The sequence below is a fragment of the Orbicella franksi genome, chromosome 5 (genome assembly GCF_964199315.1).
Source record: "Orbicella franksi chromosome 5, jaOrbFran1.1, whole genome shotgun sequence".
Classification (NCBI taxonomy): Eukaryota; Metazoa; Cnidaria; class Anthozoa; order Scleractinia; family Merulinidae; genus Orbicella; species Orbicella franksi.
Window position 1 is genome coordinate 16,796,277 of NC_138149.1, and position 23,575 is coordinate 16,819,851.

At 38.9% G+C, this 23,575-nt stretch overlaps 4 protein-coding genes across 5 annotated transcripts in view; 1 reads left to right on the forward strand and 3 right to left on the reverse strand.

The window, feature by feature from the left end:
• The window catches only part of LOC145486481 (meiosis-specific protein MEI4-like), a 114,320-nt gene that overhangs the window by 6,780 nt on the left and 83,965 nt on the right, over window positions 1-23,575 (reverse strand). The window lies entirely within an intron of this gene.
• On the forward strand, window positions 595-22,846 carry LOC145486479 (uncharacterized). Its single transcript, XM_081465149.1, has 3 exons — window positions 595-6,583; window positions 11,557-22,131; window positions 22,196-22,846. The coding sequence occupies exon 2, from the start codon at window positions 18,384-18,386 to the stop codon at window positions 19,566-19,568; it is 1,185 nt and encodes a 394-aa protein (XP_081321275.1). The 5' UTR covers window positions 595-6,583; window positions 11,557-18,383; the 3' UTR covers window positions 19,569-22,131; window positions 22,196-22,846.
• On the reverse strand, window positions 7,246-9,967 carry LOC145486829 (uncharacterized). Its single transcript, XM_081465547.1, has 2 exons — window positions 8,690-9,967; window positions 7,246-8,393 (listed from the first exon to the last, which is right to left on the reverse strand). Exons 1-2 carry the CDS (start codon window positions 9,876-9,878, stop codon window positions 7,246-7,248), a joined length of 2,337 nt encoding a protein of 778 aa, XP_081321673.1. The 5' UTR covers window positions 9,879-9,967.
• Window positions 10,006-11,550, reverse strand: LOC145486489 (uncharacterized). Its single transcript, XM_081465159.1, has 2 exons — window positions 10,955-11,550; window positions 10,006-10,690 (listed from the first exon to the last, which is right to left on the reverse strand). The coding sequence occupies exons 1-2, from the start codon at window positions 11,366-11,368 to the stop codon at window positions 10,565-10,567; spliced, it is 540 nt and encodes a 179-aa protein (XP_081321285.1). The 5' UTR covers window positions 11,369-11,550; the 3' UTR covers window positions 10,006-10,564.

Here is a 23,575-nt window from a genome sequence, read left to right on the forward strand (position 1 = left end):
GAAATAAATTTCCTAGACACTACTGTCTTCAAAGGCGAGAGATTTAACAAAGATTCAATCTTTGATATCTGCACACACTTCAAGCCGACTGAGAAATTTCAATACCCGTATTTCTCTTCCTGTCACGCTCCAGGTGTGAAAAAAGGTTTTATAAAAGGTGAAGCACTTAGGCTTCTGAGAACAAACTCTTCAAAAACAAGTTTTGAAGAAAAGATCAAAAATTTCAGATCAAATTTGCGTGTTCAACGCTATCCAGAGAAACTGGTCAACAAAGTCCTCGCAGAAATCGAATTTAAAAACAGGAAGTCGGCACTACAACAGAAACCAAAATTGCAAAAGAGATTATTGCCTTTTGTCACACAATATAATCCATCAGTGCCCAATCTTAATAGCATTTTAATGAGCAAATGGCATTTAATCCAAGATCAACCTCTGCTTAGAGAAATATACAGAGACCCTCCTTTCATCTCCTACAGGAGAGGAAAATCTCTGAAAGACATACTTGTTAGAGCTAAACTCTAAAGGTCAAAGACCGTTTATCACGAAACAGTGGGAGTCGTGCTAGGCCTGTCAATCATTTTTTAAATCACTGAATGAGAAGTCTACCAAGCCTTTGGTTGAAGTTCCACCATCTGGACAGATTGTTGCACAAGAAGAAAATGCTATGGATACTTCTGTCCCAACTATTCCTGAAGAACCTAGACATCATTCAACTAGAATTTGATCGAAACTCAAACGTTTAATTGAAGAGATGTAGTTGAACACTGAACTTTCAGTAGAACACTGAACATTGAGTAATGCAGGAACACTCTATTAGGGCAATTGCATGTTTTCAAGTAGTTTTTCAATTAGTTTTCATTTATCTTCGCTTATTTTCTGTTAATGTAATTTGTATTTTAAGCGGGAGATGTTATAGTGTTAATGAATTAGAGAATGAAAGATGCAAATGCAGCCATAACACTACTGGAAAAATGACCTGAAAAAATTTCAGGCTCTGAACGGGATTTGAACCCACGACCTTTGCGATACCAGTGCAATGCTCTACCAACTGAGCTATCAAAGCCACATGAGAGCGGTCGTGTGTGAGTTCGGCCCTATATGTTCAGTGGACGTAATACTTGGCTCAAGCATATGAATTCCATGGTAATAGATGTCCAACAGTAGCAGTTAAATCAAAGAATGAAAGATGCGAATGCAACCATAACACTACTGGAAAAATGACCTGAAAAAATTTCAGGCTCTGAACGGGATTCCCATTCAGAGCCTACCTGTTTGGATTATTGAAATGGTATAACTTAAGTTTAGCACAGTAAACATTAAAGTTTGGTCAGCTGCTTTATCCGTAAAGTAGCCTCATTATTCAGCGCTTGGACACAACAATTGTCAGAGAAAACCTGGCAATACCAAAACATCAAGGTCAGCTGTTTACCTTCATCTTTTCACAGTATAAAAGCTATCTGAAAAGATTAACAACCATGACATTTGCCGAGGTAGGGGTTTGTTTCTCTTCGAGATATCACTACATCATAATTTTGGCCTCTGAAGCAGTCTAAAATGGCCGAAATTTTGAGCAACTTTAGGTGAGCCTAAAAGATACTTCGTACAAATTCCAAAAACTCTCATTTTTGTGAGGTAATATTTGTCCCCTTATTAGTTGATTGAGAAATGTTAGAGGTCTTTTGTTTTAATTCTACAGTTTTCATGAGGTACCAAATATCGCTGCTGAATCGTTAATGAGCATGACCCAAATTTTAGCCATTTTCAGCAAGTCATTTTTCAAAAGTGCGGCAGTTTATTTCTACAGAAAGACATTTCTGCGATAGTCTTTTGCGCTGCCATCAATATCCAGTTTAGTTAAAATTGGTATCTACAGGCAAATTGGAATAATTGGTCTCGCAAAGTCCAAAAAAGTCATTAGTCAGAAATATTTCCCGCCAAATTTTTAGTGAAGAATATCACCTTATACTGACTTTCTGCGATTTTTATCCGTGATTTACTGAAAGATTGCAAAAAATAGTTAGCTGGACTGCGGAATAGAATATTTAAGCTGTGACATCGTTATTAACCTATGTAAACATTTCAAACTTGCCAAATCCTTACCAATATTTAGGCTAAATTTTCCTGCAAAAATTCTATTTTTAATGTCATGCTGCATGGAAAAACAAATTGGATCCTTAGACCACTGGTCTTTTTTGCTGTTTAGTAGAACAAACTGCAAGTTAATGGTGAGTGACGCTTTTCCCTGAATTTAATATTGAGGCTTCCGCATCGGAAACCCCTTGTTTACATCGATTTCTTGTTTTCGGAAGGCATGATGCATTACAGATCCAAAGGTCAGATGAGAGGACTTCGAAATTTCAATCTCACCTAAAGATTTCTCCTTGGTTTTGAAAGATTAACTGTTGTTTCGGATCGGAAAAATTGCCCAGCATTGCTGGTGGTGGGGCAGTTTTTCTTTGATTATTAGTGTGCACGCAATAGTCGAGGAAGGACGTCAGAGGTGGTGTCTATTTGGTGCAACCTAATGTAAACAATGAGGAAATACAGCTCCCTGCTCTCCGGCCAAGGAAAGGATCAAAAAGGACAGATGACTGGGATTGCATGCGGAAATCTTTCTTGCATTTGATGTTGCTGTTTTTATCGTCACAGGTTAGTACACCATCTTGTTTTCTACTCTGGAATTTTTACTTTCAAGAAAAGTAATATAATGTTGCTTCTGTAAATATTGACCAGAAAACCCCTTTCATGCAACAAAATTACATCCAAATTTACATTGATAATTTCTTGATAATTTTACTGCTGTTGTTGTCAGAGTTCATAAAGAATGAGACTGCAATATGTTTGTGATCCATGAAAGTAAATTGAATTACATTTTGCATGCCACTAAATTGCCCTGAAGATTTATTGAGATAGTTTTAGCGTGGTTCATGAAAAAAAATCTTACAGAGGCAAATTCATTGCCATTAACCCTACCAAAATGCAGTTGTATTCATGTTAAGATAAATGGGATGGTAACTCGTGAATATCTACAAAAAAAGATGGTTCACCTGATCTGAGTGTCAAAAATAAACGAAATAATGACTGAATGGATCATTAAAAAAGAAACAATATTTTTTCTAGAGTGTAGTGTTTTTATCCTTCCTATCCCATTCAAGGAGGGTGCAGAGGTGGACCGAAGCACCAATATATAGTGGCAAAGGAGAAGGGACACCCCCAGCTCGCTACCACCCACACCCTGTTTGCAAGGGGGTGGAAGAAAAAGCTACTGTCCTAGATGACATTTCAATTTCATTTAGTTTTCCAACTCATTAACTAAAGTCTTTTTTATTTTGGACATTTACATGTAAGTCAGCCAAGTGTTTGGTTTTCATCATTTGGTTTTCTGTGGATTTTCTTGGGCAACTTATGAGATTGAAAGCTCAGACCTCAGACCCGTAAACTGAGACCCTCGAAAACAAAAACTCAGACCCAAAAAAGTCAGACTCTCTGCACGTCTTGAAAATGCAAACCTGAAAAATATAACCTTTTTTTTCACTTTGTGTTTACTGCAGATTGCCTCAAGACGTCTTGTTTACTGTTTGTTGATACAAACTCATAGCCAGAATCTGCAGAGAGAGGAAAAAAATTTAGCCCGTGGTGCTACATTCCTCTGGCGGATCACAAAAATAATACCCAGGAGGTAATATCAAAGGAAATGAAACAAAAAACAAGACGGTGTAACCTACAATGATACAAATGACAACAATGAATGCAAGAAAGATTTCCGCTGGCAATCTTGACCTAGCAACGATTACACATTGTAACAAGCCACGAGAATAGGGAAACCAAGACACAGACAGTTAAGTTCAGAGCAGAATCAATATGTATGGAGGTATGCATGCTGATTTTGCGATAACATAATGCTCAGTCCCCAGGCAATATCAGCTTACCTAACTCGATCTCTATTCTAATCCTATTTTTACATCTTTTCCCCTTTAAAAAGAAAAGAACATAAACCGATAAACATGAACAAAACGACTTATCTAAAGCTGTCTTTCTGAAAGCAAACAGTATCTGTCTTATCCATAGTGTAATCTTAACTCAAGTTGCGTTCAAAACCACACAGTGTTTCATTTTAACTAAGCATAGTCTCCAAAGTTCAAATTTGCGCAGTGTGTGATCTTTATCTAAACATAGTCTCCAAGTTACTTTGCTCGTTTACCCTCATGGCTGGACCTGGTCCAGTAAAGGCCATCATTTGGCGGTGGGGTATCTGACCCTTGGGAGTTTCTGGGTTGATCTGTTGCAGGTGTGGCAGAAGTTGGCCTGACTAGAGACTTATCAGCTACACGATCGAGGGGCAGGCTGGCGGAATCCGTGTGTGGCTGTCGACAGTGTAGTGACATAGCTAAAGGGCGACTCCCATATTGGTTGGCAGGTGCTGAAAGCCTCATGTGATTTCCTTAGGTGAACGCAGTTGCGTGGAAATCTCTCACCGTCCTCTGATACTACCTCGTAGCTTCGCACCCTGACCCCTGCCTTGACTTGTGCCTTTCGCAGGTCTTCTTGTTTTAGGCTGTCAGATGAGAGATTCACTCTGACGACGTCTCCGGACTTCAGAGCAGAGAGATCGTGAGCCCCTTTATTGTAGTATTTGGCCTGACATTACTTGTTGGCCAAAATCTTCTGGTGTTGCCCATAGATTACTTCTAGAACCAGCAGATATTTTGCCGTTGGCAGGAGAGTTTTCATTCAGCGGTTCATCAGTCCCTGTGCTGGACTGGCATCTAATCCTTTAGTTGGAGTATTCCAGTACTCAAGAAGAGCAAGGTAAGCATCGGAAGAATTCTTCTTTGCTTTTTTCATCAGTCGCTTAGCCGCTCCAACTGCATTCTTAACTTTTCCATTGCTCTTAGGGTATCTGGGGGGTGTCATGACCAGTTCAAATTTCCACTGCTTGCTGAACTTCTTGTACTCATGGACTGTGAATTGTGGGCCATTGTCTGAAACACAGATATCAGGAATACCATATCAGGCAAACCGCATCTTCATCTTTCTGATTATGTGACTGGCTGTAGTGTTCTCTAGGGGGTCGATTTCTCAGAACCCAGAGAAATAATCCATGACTATCAGGTGATTGGTATTGTTGAACTGGAACAAATCAACTCCCACTTTGGCCTATGGACAGTCAGGGACATCATGGGGAATGATGTCTTCCTTTTGCTGTTTGTTATCAACTGAGCGGCAAATGTCGCACTTCAGAATGAAATCTTTCACTTCACTGAACATGGCTGGCCAATAGACGCTCTCTTGCTCATTGTATACACCCTTCCACGCCAATGTGGGATGCATGGATCTGCCTCAGCAAGTCATGTCTGAGCGACTTTGGAATAACTGCCCTTTCTCCGCAAAGGCTTACCCCATTTTGGACACCCAGTTCGTCTTGAATACTGAAGTAGGGCATTGCTGCTGCGGCAACGGCACCTTTATCCTCTAGCCACCCATCTAGGATGACTCTTGTTAGCACTTGTAAGGTGTCGTCCTTTGCAGTGTGGGTTTGGACATCATCTAGTCTAGCTGCTGCTAGTGGCAAATCTTGTGCCATATTCAGGGTTTGTACACTTTTTGTGGACAGAATTCAAGACTTCTTCCAGACTTCTTCCAGACCACTTTTTTGATTTTCCAGACTCAAGGTAACAATGAGATTCTTCATGGCCCGATGAGAAATAACTGTCTTAACTATGAAAACATTGAGTTTAAAAAAATTCAGTTTCAGCTGTTTAATTCTTAACTTACAGTGACACAACCAAAACATAGCAGTATACTAATTTCTTCCATAAAGCAAATACCTCAGTTCTCAAAACAATTTTTAACAGTACACTTTTTCAACAAAGTCCTTGGGTTTTGCCATTAGTGTGTGAAATATATAACTATTTCATGACACAAGAACTAGTTCTTTAGAGCTTGAAGTTTCTTGTCTATTGTCTCCTCGATGGACTTCAACTCTCCTATTTCTTTAGCACTTCGCTCATTGCATTTGATTTAGAAATGAGAGTTACTTTCCCAGTCGACTCTGCCTCTTCTGCAAATTGGTCAGCAGACTTCAACAGTGCCTCAATGTTTGCTTCTATTCTTTTCTTTACTCCTGATATTGTTAAACTGAACACGTGTATGCTCTTTTATGATTATTTCCACCATGATAAGTTTCCTAATTTACCTGTTTCATTAGTATCTGAACTACATAATTACAGTACCTGTAGTGCATCATCCAACCAAGTTGCAATACCTTCATTTCGCACTAATCTTAGGAGATTTTGCCCCAGCATTATTGAAAGTTTCTTTTGGAATAATTTTCCGCAATCCATTAGAGACAAACCATCTAAAAGAACGTTTAGAAAAGCACTTTTACGCTGGTACCTTCTTCAATACTAATGAAAACATTATCTCTTTATAACTTTCTGACCTATTTCGTCATTTTTCCTCTTCTTTTTCTTTTTTTTTATTAATAATCTCAAGTTATACATAACTTTTAGGGGTACAAAATTAGTTTATCTAGATGTGCCCCTCTTCTCTCCTTCCAATATATAATGTAATTCAATTTAAGGTGGCTCTATATAGTATTTCACAAAGCTTTGGATATTAAATATGCATAAGTAATTTCTCCCTTGGCAAATGTTTACAACATAGCACTCGGTAGAAGGTCAATAATAAAAAACCTACAGCCTTAGGCTACGTATGGAAGACACTTTCAGAACCTAAATGTTGTTGCTATGGTAACTACTGATAGAAATGCTTGGCTTGTTTTTTTAACCTGCCTGACTTCTAGACGGTGTTTCTAGGTTTCTACACGGTGAATTTTCTTTGTTTTGGGGGAAACACAGTTAACACACAAGGAGTTTCAACTGACAAAGCTACAAGAAAATCTGTACATAATTTTCAGAGGAATTCGCAATTTTCGTTTTTTACGCATATTACATTAACGTATGTATAACAGCGAGAAAAAGAAAAATCCTATCCATGTGCCAATTTTCAAAAAAATTCACCGTCTGGAACTCGCTTAATATGCGTTTTAGATCACCCAAAGACCCCTGTATTTTCGTGACGTCATCAAAATAGAAATTCTTCAAGTTACGGTACTGTGCATACTCACGTTTCGCTTCCTTCGCACATGCTAGTTGAAAATTAGTCGAGATGTAGAAGCTTATTTTTCCCCACGACGGCGAAAAGTATACCTAATAAGTGTTGTAATACTTATGGAAATGCGTTTTAACTTGTGGTTTCCTCCACTGCTTTGAAGTGCTCAACGATCTTGGCTAGAATACGGGTTGTTTTTGTCACTCGTGGAGCCTTGCTAGTTGCTGACGATGGAGGCAGAGACAATACGCCAACAAGCCCTTTTGCTCCGAACTTGTCGAAAACATTCTTAAGATCTCGATATGAAATGCCACTTCCGGCTATTTTTTCAGCAATCTGTTGCTTGATGGGGAATTCCGCGTTTGTTGGATGATAAAGCGTTCCTCGGAACGTCTGCAGGAGTTTGTAGCGACGATCAAGGTATTTCATGTCGTTTTCTGCGTACTGTGTTGTTGACATGTTCTCTGTCAACATGTCCTCTGAAATGTTCAAACGGGAGTCAAAGACTATTCTTCTTAAAGCTCTAACATCCTCCATTGCATCGTGTGCAGGGAAAGGCTCATGGAAAAGTGTCTGATAAATGGATTGTTGATTTAATTTAACTGTGGAACCATCCGGTAAGACCAGAGAGGGATGTTTACGTTTGACCAAGTTCTTCATCACAGGGAGAGTGTCGGAAAAGAAAACGTTAAGACAGGAAAGCTTTTCACAAAGTTGATGTCCACCTTGACGAAGAAGAGTTGGATTATCGAAAACCTGAGAGTTGTGCCCGATTAAAACAGTATAAATATTATTATCGCCTTTCACATGCTTGACAGTTTTCTCCAAGTAGGTTAGAAAATTTTCGAGTGACTTTCCAAGTGACACAGTTTCGACTGGTTGATTGTTTTTGAACAGGGTCCTGACGCCGCTGACTGTTCGGACACTTAAACCATTTACCCTTGTAGCATGAATATCTACATCCCTCAAAGGTAATATATAGTCGTTGAAACAGTGCAAACCTGATTGATCAACTGCTGAGAGCTGGCATATTTCTGCGGTTTTTCCAGACGTGTTTGTTTCAATATCGTAAATGATGAAATTGTAAACAGTGTTTCTGTCATAGGGAAATTTCTCCGCCACTGGTCTGATCGTTAATTCAGGAATGCATGTTTCAAAGTTTTTCAGCTCCTCACTTGAAATTTTCAAATTGATGATGTCGAATTCTTGGATCAGTTTGGTAGAATTGTTTGGATCCAGGTTAAGTCCTATTCCACTTTGGTATGTGTTTCCTTCCTTAGCTTGTTTTTTACCATCAAGATTTATTTTTTATCTGCACGGATATTATTGTACTGTAGGTCAACCTTAACAAGTATTGCACTTGTCAGTATTGTAAGTAACGTGTATTGTATGTAAGTAGTAAGTAGTCTTTTTAATTAATTAATTAATTGATTGATTAATACAATGTAACTTATTGTAGTGTAAGTAATGTAAGTAATTGTATTGTTAGTAATTATCCAGTAAGTGATGTAGGTAATTGTCCCATAAGTAATGTAAGTAGTTGAACTGTAAGTTGTTTTTTTTCCCTGTGTTTTGCAATAAAAAAAAAAAAGATTTATCTTCTGCTTATGTAGTTGAGCTCTTCGGCGTTTGAAATTAATGCTGTTTTTTCTTAGTTTGTCTTGGGTAGCCTTGTGATCCATCCTTTCAATGTAGCTGATACAGTGTATACCAGGTTCAATGTTGAGGCTCTCAAGTGTTTGGCTAATGTACTGATATCCAAGGTTTACTTGCGAGATGCCACAGGCCACTCGGAAGTCATTACTTTCACTTCCACCATAGTATCTGATTTTGGGATTTTTTGAGCCTATAACACTGTTTAGGGCCTCATTTCTCTGCGAATTTGACCCAGGTGATAACTTTGCAACTACTATGTCAGTACAATATTCATCAAAAATTCTCTCCAAAGCTTTCCTTAAGTCATCGCCATAGAGATCTTTGCCATAGGGTAAGTCAGAGTGTTTATAGTTAATGGGGTCTTTCTTGGCACCACACCATGATTCATTGCAATTTTTGTGGTCTCCAAACGAATGTGGTAGAATGCTTTTTAAGGATTTTTGAAGTGCTGATGGATTTCCCTTATTTTGAGACACACTATAAGTAAAACATTTGACCAAGTAGTTGATAACTTTCTGTGAGAGAGTTGATGAATTTACAAATTTCCCACGTTGGCTTAGGTTATACAGCCTTGTAGTAAGGGATCTTTTGGCATGCACAATGTCTGTCCACTTTTCTACAGGATAAGGGACCTTCTCTTTTATATGTGCAGCTGTTGTGGAGTCTTCATCCCCGACATAAACAGATAGTTTGACTTTAGAATTTAGGCTTTCAGTGAACAAATGGACTGCTGCCATAGGCTCCATTGCTTTTGATGATGCTGTATGATTGAGTTGGCAATTGTGTTGCTTGGCTTGTTTTCCAGTTTTTTTAGCATTTGTGCAAACCCTGCAGGATTTTGTTCTTGTAGTGTAATCCATAACCTTCCCATAAGTTAAACCCATGACTGCAGCATGACTGGTTGAAGAGTTATGCCCCTTTCCCCGTTTTTGCCAACCCATGTCATATGAGCAGGGGATATTGATGCAGCCTTGGTCATCTGCTTTTACACCCTTTTTGATGGCAGCATTTCTTTCTTCTGACATTGCAGTTTTGCAACTTTTCTTTGTTACTTGCTCTACTGCATGTCCAATCTCATTTTCTCTACTCTTGAAAGTTACTGGATTCATAGAGGGAATATTTAATGTACACAGTAAATTATTTAGGTGGGTTTCACCGATTCCTGTATGTAGACACCCAAGAACAGCTCTTGAATTAACATCCTGACTGAGTGGACCTCTTTGATCGCTCCTGTGTTCATTGGAGGTCTTGACAACATTCTCTGTACCACACACTGCACAGGTAACTGAGAACACTGAGGCTAACCCACATTTTTTTTCCTGCTGTTATGTTCCACAATGACAAATTGGCTGCAAATAAAGTGAATATATTGATACTCAGGAAGATCTGATACTTTGTTCTGGCAGTGTGTTTTCTCCTTTAATTTGGAATAAACGAGCACAAGTAAATTTTTGCAAAAACTAACAACATTTCAAAATGCAGTGAATGCAATTTGTGGTCTGTGGCAAATTTACAACTGCTTGTTTGTTCCAAATTTATCAAAAACATTTTTGTTGCTCGCAATAGACAAACAATTGTGTGACGCTTGTTATAGGGAACTTGCCCAAAAATTTAAGGACCAAGACTTTTTATGGCTGATTGCATATGAGACGTTTTGTAATGTATTGAAGATATACATGTATTATCAACCTCATAATTCTTTTTTGGAAACCTGTTAATTTTATAGCCTTAAAGCTGTGTGTACTTGCCATAAAACTGAGAATTCATTTTGACTTTTCTTTAGTGTTGATTTTCTTTAGGCAGAAAAATGTTTCTTCTCACCTGCTTTACAGTGTTGACAACATTTCAATGAACTTCTCAAAACATCCAAGTCCATAATTCTACTTCCATGTGGAATGCAATTTTCCTTCTTTGTTTGTTTCTGATAAAAATTTAAAACTTCTACATTTTAATGGTAATTATTAGGTTGTAACTGTAACAAAAAATGTTGGAATTTTAAAATGAAATGTCAGAATGTTCAGGTATAATTATGTTGACAATTTGCTATGAGCTACCTGTGGTATAATACAAAAGTTCAAATTGAGAACTATTTCAGAGCAAAGAAAGTCTTGATGAAGCACTTGTCTTAAAACTTTTAGGGAATTGCTTGGTGCCACGAATAGCGAAAACAAGATTTAAACCATACCTGACTTAAACGGGTTTCTCTTTTCTTCGGTGGGGACCAATCTTCGACCATTCCTTGAAACTCCAATTTCCTCTTTGCCCTCCACTCCTTTATCCCACGAGTCCTGTCGTCCGTGTTTCCACTTTGAGCGGGTTTCTTTCTTGAGAACCGACCCTTCTCGTCACGCAATGGTGGTTTTGTTTCTGGTGTCAGTTGCGCCGTTGCAGACTCTTCAGCTGTTTTTGGTGTTTCATCGCCCAGGGAACTCAAAGCGAAGCCTCCGACCATAAAAAGTACACCGTGACCACTCTGTGACTTCCTTCGCGTATGATCACGACCGTCTTCTCTCTCTGATGTCGGCATGATAAGTGCTGCGAATTGGCTTCTCAGTTTAACCACGTCAGGAGAACACGAAAGAAGTGTATTTTTAAACATTTCTAGGCGTTTTTTGATGAACACTTGTTCTGGTCAAAAAGGATAGCGGTAAGTGGAACGCGACTCGCGATAAAAGTCTCGCCACCATGTTTATTTTTGTTTTTTACTTTTCTTTTAAATACTCGCGCGCTCGCGCCATTCGCACCCATGCCTCGCGCGCCAAAAAAACTATATAGAGCCACCTTAAGTGATGTAGTTTTTGTTTTATGCGCTTTTTTTTCTTCCTTACAAAGCACTATTGGTTTCTATTTATTTTCTTTACGTTATATTTACACATCTCTGTATTAGCTAGGAATTGAAGGAATAAAAATTAAAATTAAAATTAAAATTAAAGGGCAGCTTTCCCTTTCTCTCCTCTCTTGTGCTCCTCTTTCTTTCTTTTCTCTTCAACTAGGTCAGCTTGGTACCTCTGTCTTGCATGACTTGCACTGACAAGGAGCTCTTTAGTTAAGGAGACTTTGGTAACCCCTCTAACATTCAGGAGATGGTCTTTTAATCACTCTCTGTGAAATCAATGTCTGTGCAGTCATGTTTTGAAGGAATGCTTATCTGTAATTTGAAGAGCCCAGTAAATTTCAGCTGAAAGGACCTCTTTTCCATTAAAGAAGTTCCCAGTAGGCTGATTTGGTGCAGTAGAAACCACAGATTCAGCTCTGGTAGTTGCGCTCCTGTAAAACATGTGCAGCTAACTAAGGAACTGAGTACATGTACATGCACTGTACATGACGAAATTAATTATATGTCATGTATGTTGTGGTTCACTTGACTTTTGTCTCTGGTCTTGAAATTTGTTGTTATACATTGCCATACCGAAAAACAAAGGCAAATAAAATCTATACCAAGAATCAATTCAACCACAACCAAAAACACAAAGTATAAAAACAAGTGATAAAAATTTAGACAAAGAATTAAACTGAATTACAACATATAATTACATTGCAATAAATCCATCAAGCCAGATAAAGAAATATTTCAATAGCATCTTGACGTTTGGTTGCACGAAGACTGGAACAAACAAAACAAAACAAAACAAAACAAAGAAATATGGCATCCAACTTGTACAAGTTGCTTTTAGTAGACATCATTGAAACAAAATATTTAAAGGAAGACAACCACTTGGTTACACTCAATGGAAAATGGATTTAATATTTTTTAGTAAAATAGTGGTGTATACCAGACATGGAAGTGACTTAACATAACTCAAAAAACCTACATTTCAAGAACCACAGAAATATGTAAACTTTGCTTTACTCTTAGGTCTTACCTTAAATTTTCCTAACTAGAAGACAGGAAATGTGTAACAGAAGGAGACAACAGTTTCAATTCCATGAGTTTCTTGTCAATCGTGTGGCTTTGCAAAGCAGCTTCTCCCATACTTAAAATATCAATTGCCTCATTACAAACAACACACATTGCTTTGGTCTTTGACATAGGACCAGCTACAATCCTGGCCTTAAATTTTTCATCTGCTTTCCACTTTCCGTTAAAGACACACTGCCCCATTATTACAAAGCGAAAGAAAAGCCAGGGAAGAACAACAGCTACATGACTGCGAACAAATATTGCTTCCTTTGCTCAACTAACGCGGGAAACAAATAAACCATGCTGCATTGCAAACACAATGAACCATAATACAATGCAGGGCATTGGAGACTGGACTTTCCGACTGTACCACCATTTATTATAGAGTGTTTTGCCGTTTGGCCAAGTTAATTCAAGTGAAATCAGCTACATTACAAAGATTTCAGCTAGCTTTTAAACACCTGCTGCTCCTTGAGAAAAATTCCAGACTTCCAGACATTTTTCAAGACTTTGCCTTTAATTTCCATACTATTTCCAGGTCTGGAAAAGTAGTTTGCAAATTTCCAGACTTTTTCAAGAATTCAAGACTTTGTACGAACCCTGCATGTTTACACTCTGAACCTCCGCCTTGAATGTTGTCACATTGGAGAGGGTAAGTATGCTATGCTTAACGTGTCTGCTAACTGCACCTGGCGGCCAAATCTGTAGGTGAGGGTAACCTCGTATACTAGTAAGTGTAGCAGGAGGCGCTGGAGTCGTTTCAGGGCCATGTGGAGGGGCTTCTTTACGTTAGCTTCAAGTGGCTTGTGGTTGGTTTGCACTGTGACTTTTCAGCCATATGTATATTGATGGAACTTCTCTAAGCCAAAAACAACAGATAGGAGCTCCTTTTTGATCTGGGCATATCTTGTCTCAGCATCAGACAATTCTCTACTGGCAAATGCCAGAGGCTGATCGTTTTGAGTCAGTTCTGCACCTAGTCCTGTTTGTGAGGCATCGCTCTGGAGGGTTAGCTCTTCTGTTGGCACGTAGTATTTCAATACAGGTGCTTCAGTGACTAGCTGACAAGTCCTTTGGAACACTTGATCTTGATGACCTGTCCAGTGCCACTCCACATCCTTTGCATAAGTGTTCTGAGGGGTTCGCATACATCACTGAGGCAGAAATTTGATCTCTCAGAGATCAAATTTCTCAGATTTCTCAGCTCAAACCGCCTGGAAACTTGGATTTTGGAAATCGCAGTGAGTTTCCTCATTCCTCATTTCCACTGGTCTCCTCTTACACCACCAAAGTCATGTCGACAACCGCTATAAAAGATCTTTAGTTAAAACCATGTTAAACCGTGCTTACTGCTTGTCCTCAACATGGGAACTATTCTCAACAGAATGCGAACGCCTTAAACTGATCTTTTCTAACCTCGAGTACTCAGATTCTCTTGTGAACTCCACCATCACCCGTTTCGTTAATTCAGTGATGTCACCAGACACAAGATCGACGCCTCCAACAGAGAATATCTACCGCATAGTCCTGCCTTTTAAAGACCAGAAATCAGCGGACATAGTAAAGAAACATCTCTCAGACTTGAGTAATAAACTTGATCACAAACTACAGCCGGTGTTCAGAAGCCGTAAAATTGGCGATGATCTCAAAGTACAAGAGCCAAAACCACCTTTGATCAATCAACAGTGCGTTGTTTATAACTATATATGTGATCTGTGTGATGCAGAATACGTCGGTTACACTAGCCGTCATCTTTACAAGCGCACTGAGGAACACCGATTTACCGCCATCGGAAAACACCTTCAAAATGAACACCGAGTTGATACAGTTGGTGACCTGACTAACAACTTTAAGATCCTAAAGAAATGTCAGGGAAAGTTCGATTGCTCGATCCACGAAATGTTGTGGATTCGCAAGAAGAAACCGAGCCTTAACACACAGTCAGACTCCATTCGCGCAAAAGTATTTGTTTAGGCTTTGAACAGACACTGAACTCATTACCAGTGTTTGACACCTCATTGGAATGAACATGAACATTGAACAGCTATCTTAATCTTAATTTATTCAATTTCGCACCTCTACCATTGGTATAAATTAGTTTACTTTTCGCACAAATATTTTTTAACTTGAAAATGGTGCCAGGATGACACCGAAACGTCGTTGCTCAGTTTTTTCGCTAATCTTTATTGTTAACTGTATTTCCAAATTTAATCTTATAAGAGTTTCCTCATGCCTGGAAAAGATGGAAAAAAGAAATTACTCTTTACATGGATCTGGCAATGGAAGGGAGAGATGAAAAGATGAAGGTAAAGCTCTTTCTCTATATTATCAGCAACCAGAGAAGAGAGATATACCATGCACTGCCATTTACATGTGGCCCAAGCAAGCATTTGCTGCAGGACATGATTGATGCTTTTGAAACCCATTGCAATCCCAAGAAAAATGAAACAGTAGGACGCTATAAGTTCTTCACTAGAATACAAGAAGGAGAACCGGTAGAAAAATTCATAGTTGCCCTGAAGATCTTAGCTTCAACTTGTAATTTTAGCACCCTGCGGAACTCGCTGGTCCGTGACCGAATCATCTGTGAAATTCACGCCTCAAAGCTCAGAAAGGATCTTTAGAAAGCTCCTGACTTAGATCTTGATAAGTGCATCAATGCACGCAGAGCCTCCGAATTATCAAAAGAAAGAAATAATGCGATCGAGGCGACGTCAGAAACAGTGCATCACTTACACAGCAGAAACAAAAGGGATCAGGGTGGCAAGGATGACAAAGATGCGCACCAGAAATTGATGCGAAAATGTAAATTTTGCAGAAGACAGCATATGGTGTAGAATGCCAAAAGGGCCACAAACGAAATCATTTCGCTTCTGTTTCCATGTCTACGAAGCCAAAGCCAGTATACTGTGGAAAGCGACAACGAAAATATTAGCGACGATGATGAAATCAAAACAGTCGATTTGAACCCTGATGACGAGATCAACACCATGAGGGCACGGAAATTTCCAAAAGGACTGTTTGTGACAATAAATGTGGCCAAGACGCCAGCACACTTTCAGCTTGCAAACTCTCGAAAATTTGGCAAAAACTCTTGAAAATTGCCAGGGTCAAGTTGAATTAAAGAAGAAAACGAAAATGCTCTCCATGCACAACCACACATGGTGCAACTGCTGGAACTCTGTCAGCTGGACCTCTGCAATACTGAAACCAAGACACAGACAGTTAAGTTCAGAGCAGAATCAATATGTATTCAGGTATGCATGCTGATTTCACGATTACACAATGCCCAGTCCCCAGGCGAGATCAGCTTATGTAACTTGATCTGTACACATGTATCACACATGTATCAAAATGTTCATTCAGTTTTCTTTACATTCCAGTCGTCTGTCCTGTATGACACTTTTGTAGGCCGAATAGCGGCCTACAAAATCTGCGTTTCTGTGTTTATATTTGGCTGCACCAAATATACACCACTGCTGATGTCTTTCCTTAACCATCTTGTTTGCATGCTAATAACTGAAGAAAAACTGACCTCCCACCAGCAGGTGATTTTCTGATCCAAAAGAACAGTTAATATTTTCAAAACCACGGAAAAACCTTTAGGTAAGATTGACATTTCCAAGTCCTGTCGTCTGACCTTTGAATCTGTAGCTAGTCACCCCTTCCGAAAAAGAAACTGATGTAAACAAGGGGTTTGCAGAAGTCCCAAAATTAAAATTCAGGGAAAAGCCTTGCTCACTAATAGCTTGCAGTCTGTTCTCCTAAACAGCAAAAAAGACCAGTGAACTGAGGATCCAATTTGTTTTTCCAAGCAGCGTGACATTAAAAATAGAACTTTTGCGGGAAAATTTAGCCTAAATATTGGTAAGGATTTGGCGAGTTTGAAATGTTCACATAGGTTAATAACAATGTCACAGCTTAAATATTCTATTCTGCAGTCCAGCTAACTATTATTGCAATCTTTCAGTAAATCATGGACAACAATCCCAGAAAGTCGGTATAAGGCGATATTCTTCACTAAAAATTTGGAGGGAAATATCTCTGACTAATGATTTTTTTTGGACTTTGCAAGACCAATTACTCTGATTTACCTGTAGATACCAATTTTAACTAGACTGGATATTGATAACAGTGCAAAAGACTATCACAAATATGTCTTTCTGTGGAAATAAACAGACGCACTTTTGAAAAACGACTGGCTGAAAATGGCTAAAATATGGGTAACACTCACTAACAATTCGGCAGCGATATTCAGCTTCTTGTGAGAACCGTAGAATTAAAGCGAAAGACCTCTAATATTTCTCAGTCAACTAATAAGGGGACAAATATTATCTCATGAAAATAAGAGTTTCTGGAATTTGTACGAAGTATCTTTTAGGCTCACCTAAAGTTGCCCGAAATTTCGGCCATTTTAGACTGCTTGAGAGGCCAAAATCATGTGTAGTCAGGAGGTTAAGGGGAAGGATTGTGCGTTTTTTTGATAAAAGTACAAAACTCTGCATGTTTGTAGACCTCAAAGTACTCGACAATTCTGGATATAGAGGCACTGCTGAAAAGTCCAGAAACAAGTACAGACTGGTTTTAATTGAAAATGCTGAGGTCAGCATTTTTCTTGATATCATTAGGGGAATTATCCATGCAATTTATTGTAAAACATATATAGAAAGTCTTATAGACTATTACTTAAGTGTTTAGGAAAATGTATTTAAACTTCAGCGATGCACATATTGCATTAAGGTATCTTTCTATCCCAATAAAATTCCACAAAAATAATGTTAACACTGGAGCATTTTTTCAGTAAAACTCTACAAATTGTCTGCCGCCACATTTAGTTTTTTTGAAAAAGCAATAATAATAACTACTGAGGCCAGTGGTTTCTCTTAACAAAAGCCGATCAGAAGATTTTTTCAATCTTGACGAGGAAAGACTAGAATCAAGACTACATGTAGGGATGGAAGCCTGGGCTCTAAATAAGCAAACTGTCATGGGGGCGCTCATTGCGAGATTAATGACAGAAATTCTATTTGTGGAATAATCATGACAAATCATCCTGCTACAATCAAAAGGTTAGTTTTGTGATTTCAGAGTTAATTATCTCGATTGAGAGGAGACTTCACAAGGATTTTAATCAGATTATCCTGTTATGGTGTTTGTTTTAGATTATATTTATTGCAAAGGTTGTTAAAGTCATTAATCACTGTGAAGGGTCAATTGAAGTAACTGAACCTTGAAAAGAGATAAACTGGAAAGTGTGTGTGCTTTGCAGAGTGACAACAAGTGAACCTCTTGTCTGTCCAGCATATTCGAAACGAAAAGACACTGGAGCAGGCTACAATACACTTGCCTTAAATCTTCCCCAATTGCAAGAGCTAGATGAAAATCCCTTTGGTTTTGATATTAAAGATTTTGATAGTGGGGACGGAATTGAATTTAATCTCGGTAGGAATAATGCTTGTTGGCACAAGTCATGTAGGAACAAAATTAATAGCACTGAGATCAAACAAGCCATAAAGAGGAAAAGAGATAATGAAGATACCGCAAGCAAACTCAGTCCAGTGAAAACTAGAAGATCAGTTGGTGATGACACTGTGAAGTCTAATGAACAGAGCATCGACATTTGAGATTGATACCAAAGTTAGAAAGTATGCAACAGAGCTTCATGACACAAAACTACTATCTAAATTGGCAGTTGGTGATATGGTGGCAATAGATGCCGTCTATTACACTAAATGCCTGGTCACTTTCTACACTAGAGCTAGACGAAAAGAAAAGTTTGACAATCAGTCAGCTAGTCAACTACATGCCATCCCCTTCGCAGAAATTGTCCTACATTGAAGGATTTAGAGAATGTCAAGAGACAGTGCCTGCATTTACTTTAGTGGAGCTCAGTAAAATGTATTGCAGCATATTAGAAGACCAAGGAGTTGTTCAAATGGCCCGGCTACATAGTACTCGACTCAAGGAGAAGGTGGAGGCCGAGATACCAGACCTGGTGTCATGCAAACGACAATGTGACATTGTGTTAGCGTTTGACCAGCACATGGGAGATGTCATCGCGAAGGCCTACGAGCGAGATGTCGACTCTGAGACGCTACAGCTTGCTCGAGCAGCAGCACTTGTAAGAAGGGACATCTTTAAAGAACTCAGTGAGTTATTTAATGATTCCTTCCCCAGTAACTGTCTGGCTAGAAGTGTCCCTGCGTCATTGAAGGCCCTGGTAAGCATGATTCTAGATGGGCCATGTTCTAACAGCGAAAATTCTTTTGATGAGGTGTCAGCAATGACGGCCAATCTGTTGATTGCTCAGTTAATAAGCTTTAACTGTGTGAAAAGACGTAAAAGAAATGCCACTGAGGATGAGTCTAAGCCAACCATGCGTCACAATAGAGAACGAGAAATACTGCTTCCGGTATACATCGGGTTAAAAATCCATGTTAAGATGAGGAACAGAAGCTTGATTGACAAAATGAGTAAGATGAGGCTTTCAATTTCATACGTCTGTGTGATGTCAGTCTCAATGGATGCTGCAAATAGTGTCTGCAGCTGTTTTGAACAGGATGGAGTGGTGTGTCCTCCAAAACTATGTAACAATCTTTTACAACTGGTGCATGAGATAACATTGATCATAACCCTAGTGCAACTACCACAAAAGATTCATTTCATGGCACAGCAAGGGAGTGATAGAGGTGTAAATGTACTAGACGAGTACCTAGTCCAACAGAGAAGTGTCAGAGACCTGCCAGCCAATTATACAAATGCTCAGCCAGTCGTGTTCCGATCTAATGACACATTCGTCCCTGAGTTTATTGGACCGATTATGCCACCATCAGATGACAACGCATCATCTCTCACAAAAGAACTTGAATGGTTTAAAAATGTAAAGTCTGTGTGGTAAAAACACATTAAGCAATGAAGAATTTATTTCCTGGGCGGCTTTCCACACCTCACTACCACCCTCACCAGTACAACATATTGACCTAGTTACTCCTTTACCATTATTTTTGGAACATGCCACTCTCCTGTAATGGATGAATCTCATCAATGAAGTAGTTCAGCATCTCAATCCAGGTCAGACACCAGTTATTGCAATGGACCAACCACTCTTTGCTCTTGCTAAAATGATACAATGGAACATGCCTGAAACAAATGGTGAAGATAGATATGCTGTTGTTCGGGGGGCTGCATATAGAAAATCCCGGCTTTCAAAGCTCTAGGGGGATGGAAGTGGATGGGTAAACGCACTTGTAAATGCGGACATAGCAAGTTCTGGTACAGCAGAATTATTCTTGAAAGTGACTCATCTCGCTAAAGCAAGATGTGCAAATGAGATTACAGCTGCTGCCCTATATGTTCTGCAACAGTCTGCATACAAAGACTATACGGCAACTGTGACATCAACATCAGAGGCAAGCTTGGAATTCAGGGAATGGTGTTGCAAGATGGGTTCCATTCAGCCTCAGTTCTTTTTCTGGTCACAAGTGCTGGAGTTAGAAATTCTCATCCTGGAGATAGTGAGATCAATCAGGGAAGGACAATTCAAGTCATACGCAGAATCAGTCACAGCTCTACTGCCATGCCTAGACCACATTAACTACACAAGGTGGCTTTCAGTTTTTAAACTTTGCATGGCATAAACAAGTGTTTCTGGAAACATCGGTTTATGAATGTTAAAATACGAATGCAATTTTCATGTCACCAGAAGTTTTGTTAAAAAAAGGGAAAAAAATTGGAAAATGCACGAGAATTTTAACTATAAAATGCTTAATAAACATTTTTTAACATTACTTTTGGTATAAGTGACACTTTAAATAACACATTCTATTGACATTTTAGTGTATAACATGATAAAATACACCAAATAGCAAATTGTAGTTATACCTACACTCACCAAATCAAGGGAAAAATGCTGCCATCAGCATTTTTAATCAAAACTGGTTTATTCCTGTTACTTGAATTGTTAATGATGCCTCTATATCCAGAATTGTTAAGTAGCTGTTGCCTGTCATTTGTGGGAAGTTTCATGCTTTTATCAAAAAACGCACAATTCCCCAAATTTTTTGGCCTTAACTACTAGACTAGTGGTGATATCTCGAAGAAAAATGAACCCCTGCCTCGGTAATTGTCATGGTTGTTAATCTTTTCAGATAGCTCTTATACCAAGAAAAGATGAAGGTAAACGGCCCACCTTGATCTTTTGGTACTGCCTGGTTTTTTCTGCAAATGACTCTTGAGTGCAATTTGCAGCATTGTGCCAAAATATTTCTTGACTGCAAGGCTCAAATAATCAATAAAGTTAACTATATTCCAAAATGTGGTGAAAAAGACTGAAAGATTTTTTAAGGATAACCTAATGATACAAACAACAAATATATCATAAATTTATAAAAAAAACATTCACTGACTATATAGAGTTAAAACTTTTGAGCTTTCAGCTGTCAGAATACAGCCTGTGATGGATAAAAATGGAAAAAATGACAACTACAAATATATGCAAAAATAGGTGGCACTTTAAAAAGAATACATTAAAATGGAAAAAAAGTGTCAATAAACTAATTGTTCTTTTTTAAAAGAATAGAGCATTGATTGGGGTGTGGCCTTGAATTGTTATCTGCATGATTTATTGAAGAGGTGTGCTGATTCTAGCGTCTTGCGAATATGGAAAGAAGCCTTAGCAATAACTTGAGCATTTTTAAAGTCAATAGAGTGATTTGATTTAGCAATGTTGGAACCTCTTGCATAAGACTTCAGATTCCTGTGTCAGGAACGTTTATGTTAATCTTTTTGATTTTCCAGACAATAATGTATTCGCTGAGATTCAAGATTACAAAATCTTTAGTTTTGTTTTCAGCTATCGGTTTTCACCCTTTACACCCATCATCCCTTGCTCAGATTGGGGAACACATGCTCTTGTAAAATGGCACTGTTGTGTTTCAGCGCTTGTATTTCTTTCCAGGATTTTTGTTCAAGTTAATCTTAGTTTTCACGGGACAGTGTTGGTGCTCAGAATGGCAAAAAACGAGCAACAACGTCTTACCTAGCTGTATTCTAGCTACATTCTAACTATGAATAAACTGGTGTTGAAACATCCATTGTCCACTTCTTGGATCGACGCCGTTGCAGTAAAATGTTGTTGGGATACTCTTCAAGTTGCCAGCTGACCAGGAGATTGAAACTGTGTCTTCAAGTTGTCTTCAAATTCAGTGATCTCGAATTTTGTTTGCTCCAAGTCGCCAGCTGACTGGAGATTGAAAGTGTGTTTTCAAGTTGTCTTCAAATTCAGTGACCTTGAATTTTGTTCGCTCCAAATCACCAGTCAACAGTGAGATTGAAAGTGCAAATTACTTCAACTTTTGTTTCATATCTCAATTATTATCAGATTCAAGTTGTCAGCCATCGGTGAGTTTGGATTTCTTTGTTTGAGATGTCAGCTAAGATTGATTGATATTGAAGTCTGCCAGGCAATTTGTTCGATTGCATTGATATTTCTGGTGAATGTGATCTTCGATCATGAGTGTTGTAGAGGACAAAAACAGGAAAGAACTAAGGCCAAGCAACAGGTGACCAAAGCCTCTCGAAGGTTAACCAGTGCAGTTGACAGGAATGTAGACATTGATGTTTTGACAGTGTTAATGGTTGAACTTGAAAATGTGCATGATGATTTTTGTGTAATAGATGAGGAATATGAAACTCTGGTTTTGAACAAAGAACATGCAGAGCATCAAATTGTTAATGGACTAGACATAACTGCATACTGGGCAAATGTTAATGAAGTATACAATGGGGCCAGAAATGCTTTCATGCAAGCAAAAGCCTCTAAGACATCAAGTGTACTTCAGCTAGGCTCCCTTTCCACACCTGCTGATCCCCTCACACATCTATTAGATCAAAGTGCTACATTACCAGTACAGGGAACTTTTCAGTTAGGAAACAATGTTAACCCAGATCAACCAGCCTCTAGTGTTGTCACAGTGTCCTCACAGACACAAAGTGTTACATTATCGGCAAGTAGTGTTCAAGCCAATAATTTTCCTTTGGGTATTGGATCTATTTACCCTTCAGGTTAGTGTGGCACCAGCTCCTCAGTACCCATTACTACAGTCGTCCACTCAACAGCCCACAGTGACACAAGTATACACTGGACACTTGTCAAGTGTTTTAACACAAGTCACACTATGCCAGCTCAGAGTAATGGTAGCCAAGCAAATGATTTGATGGGATTTGATCCCATTAGCTGTGCTAGTTTCAGTATTCCCTCGGCTCAGCAGTATTGGTTGCCACAGCCATTTGTTCAGCAGTCAGCGGGAGGACAGGTTTATCCTGGACAGTTAATGAATGTATCATCGTATCAGCCTGGTAGCCATGGTATGCCAGCTCAAAGCAGTGGAGCCAGTTCTGTAGACACACCAGGTGTTCACCTCAAGAAAATGTCACTTCCCACCTTCTCTGGCCAGAGAAAGGATTGGCCAGAATTTAAAACGGTCTGGAAGCAGCTGGCAGAAGGTGCAATCAAAAACAAAACAGCCTTAGCTTACAGGTCGGTGAAAGGTGAAGCTAGTCAGAGGATCAGGTCAGTGTATGTCACCAAACCAGAGGCTTATGATACTATGTGGAAGAAGTCGGAAGACTACTATGATGATACCAGTGCCACTGTTCAAGCAGCACTAAAGGATTTACATAGCCTCAAGCCAGTATCAGAAACTGATTACAGAGGTCTGGTTGAATTTGTTGATGTTGTGGAGGCATCCTACAGCCAGCTTGAAGAGTTGAATCATTTGAACATTCTCACTAAGAGAGATGTTGATTTTGTCAATGGACTCTTACCTAACCATCTGGGATTGGAATGGATTCACAAATATCATGACATGAACCAAGTAGAGAAGATTTAGCCTTTCAGACCCTTCA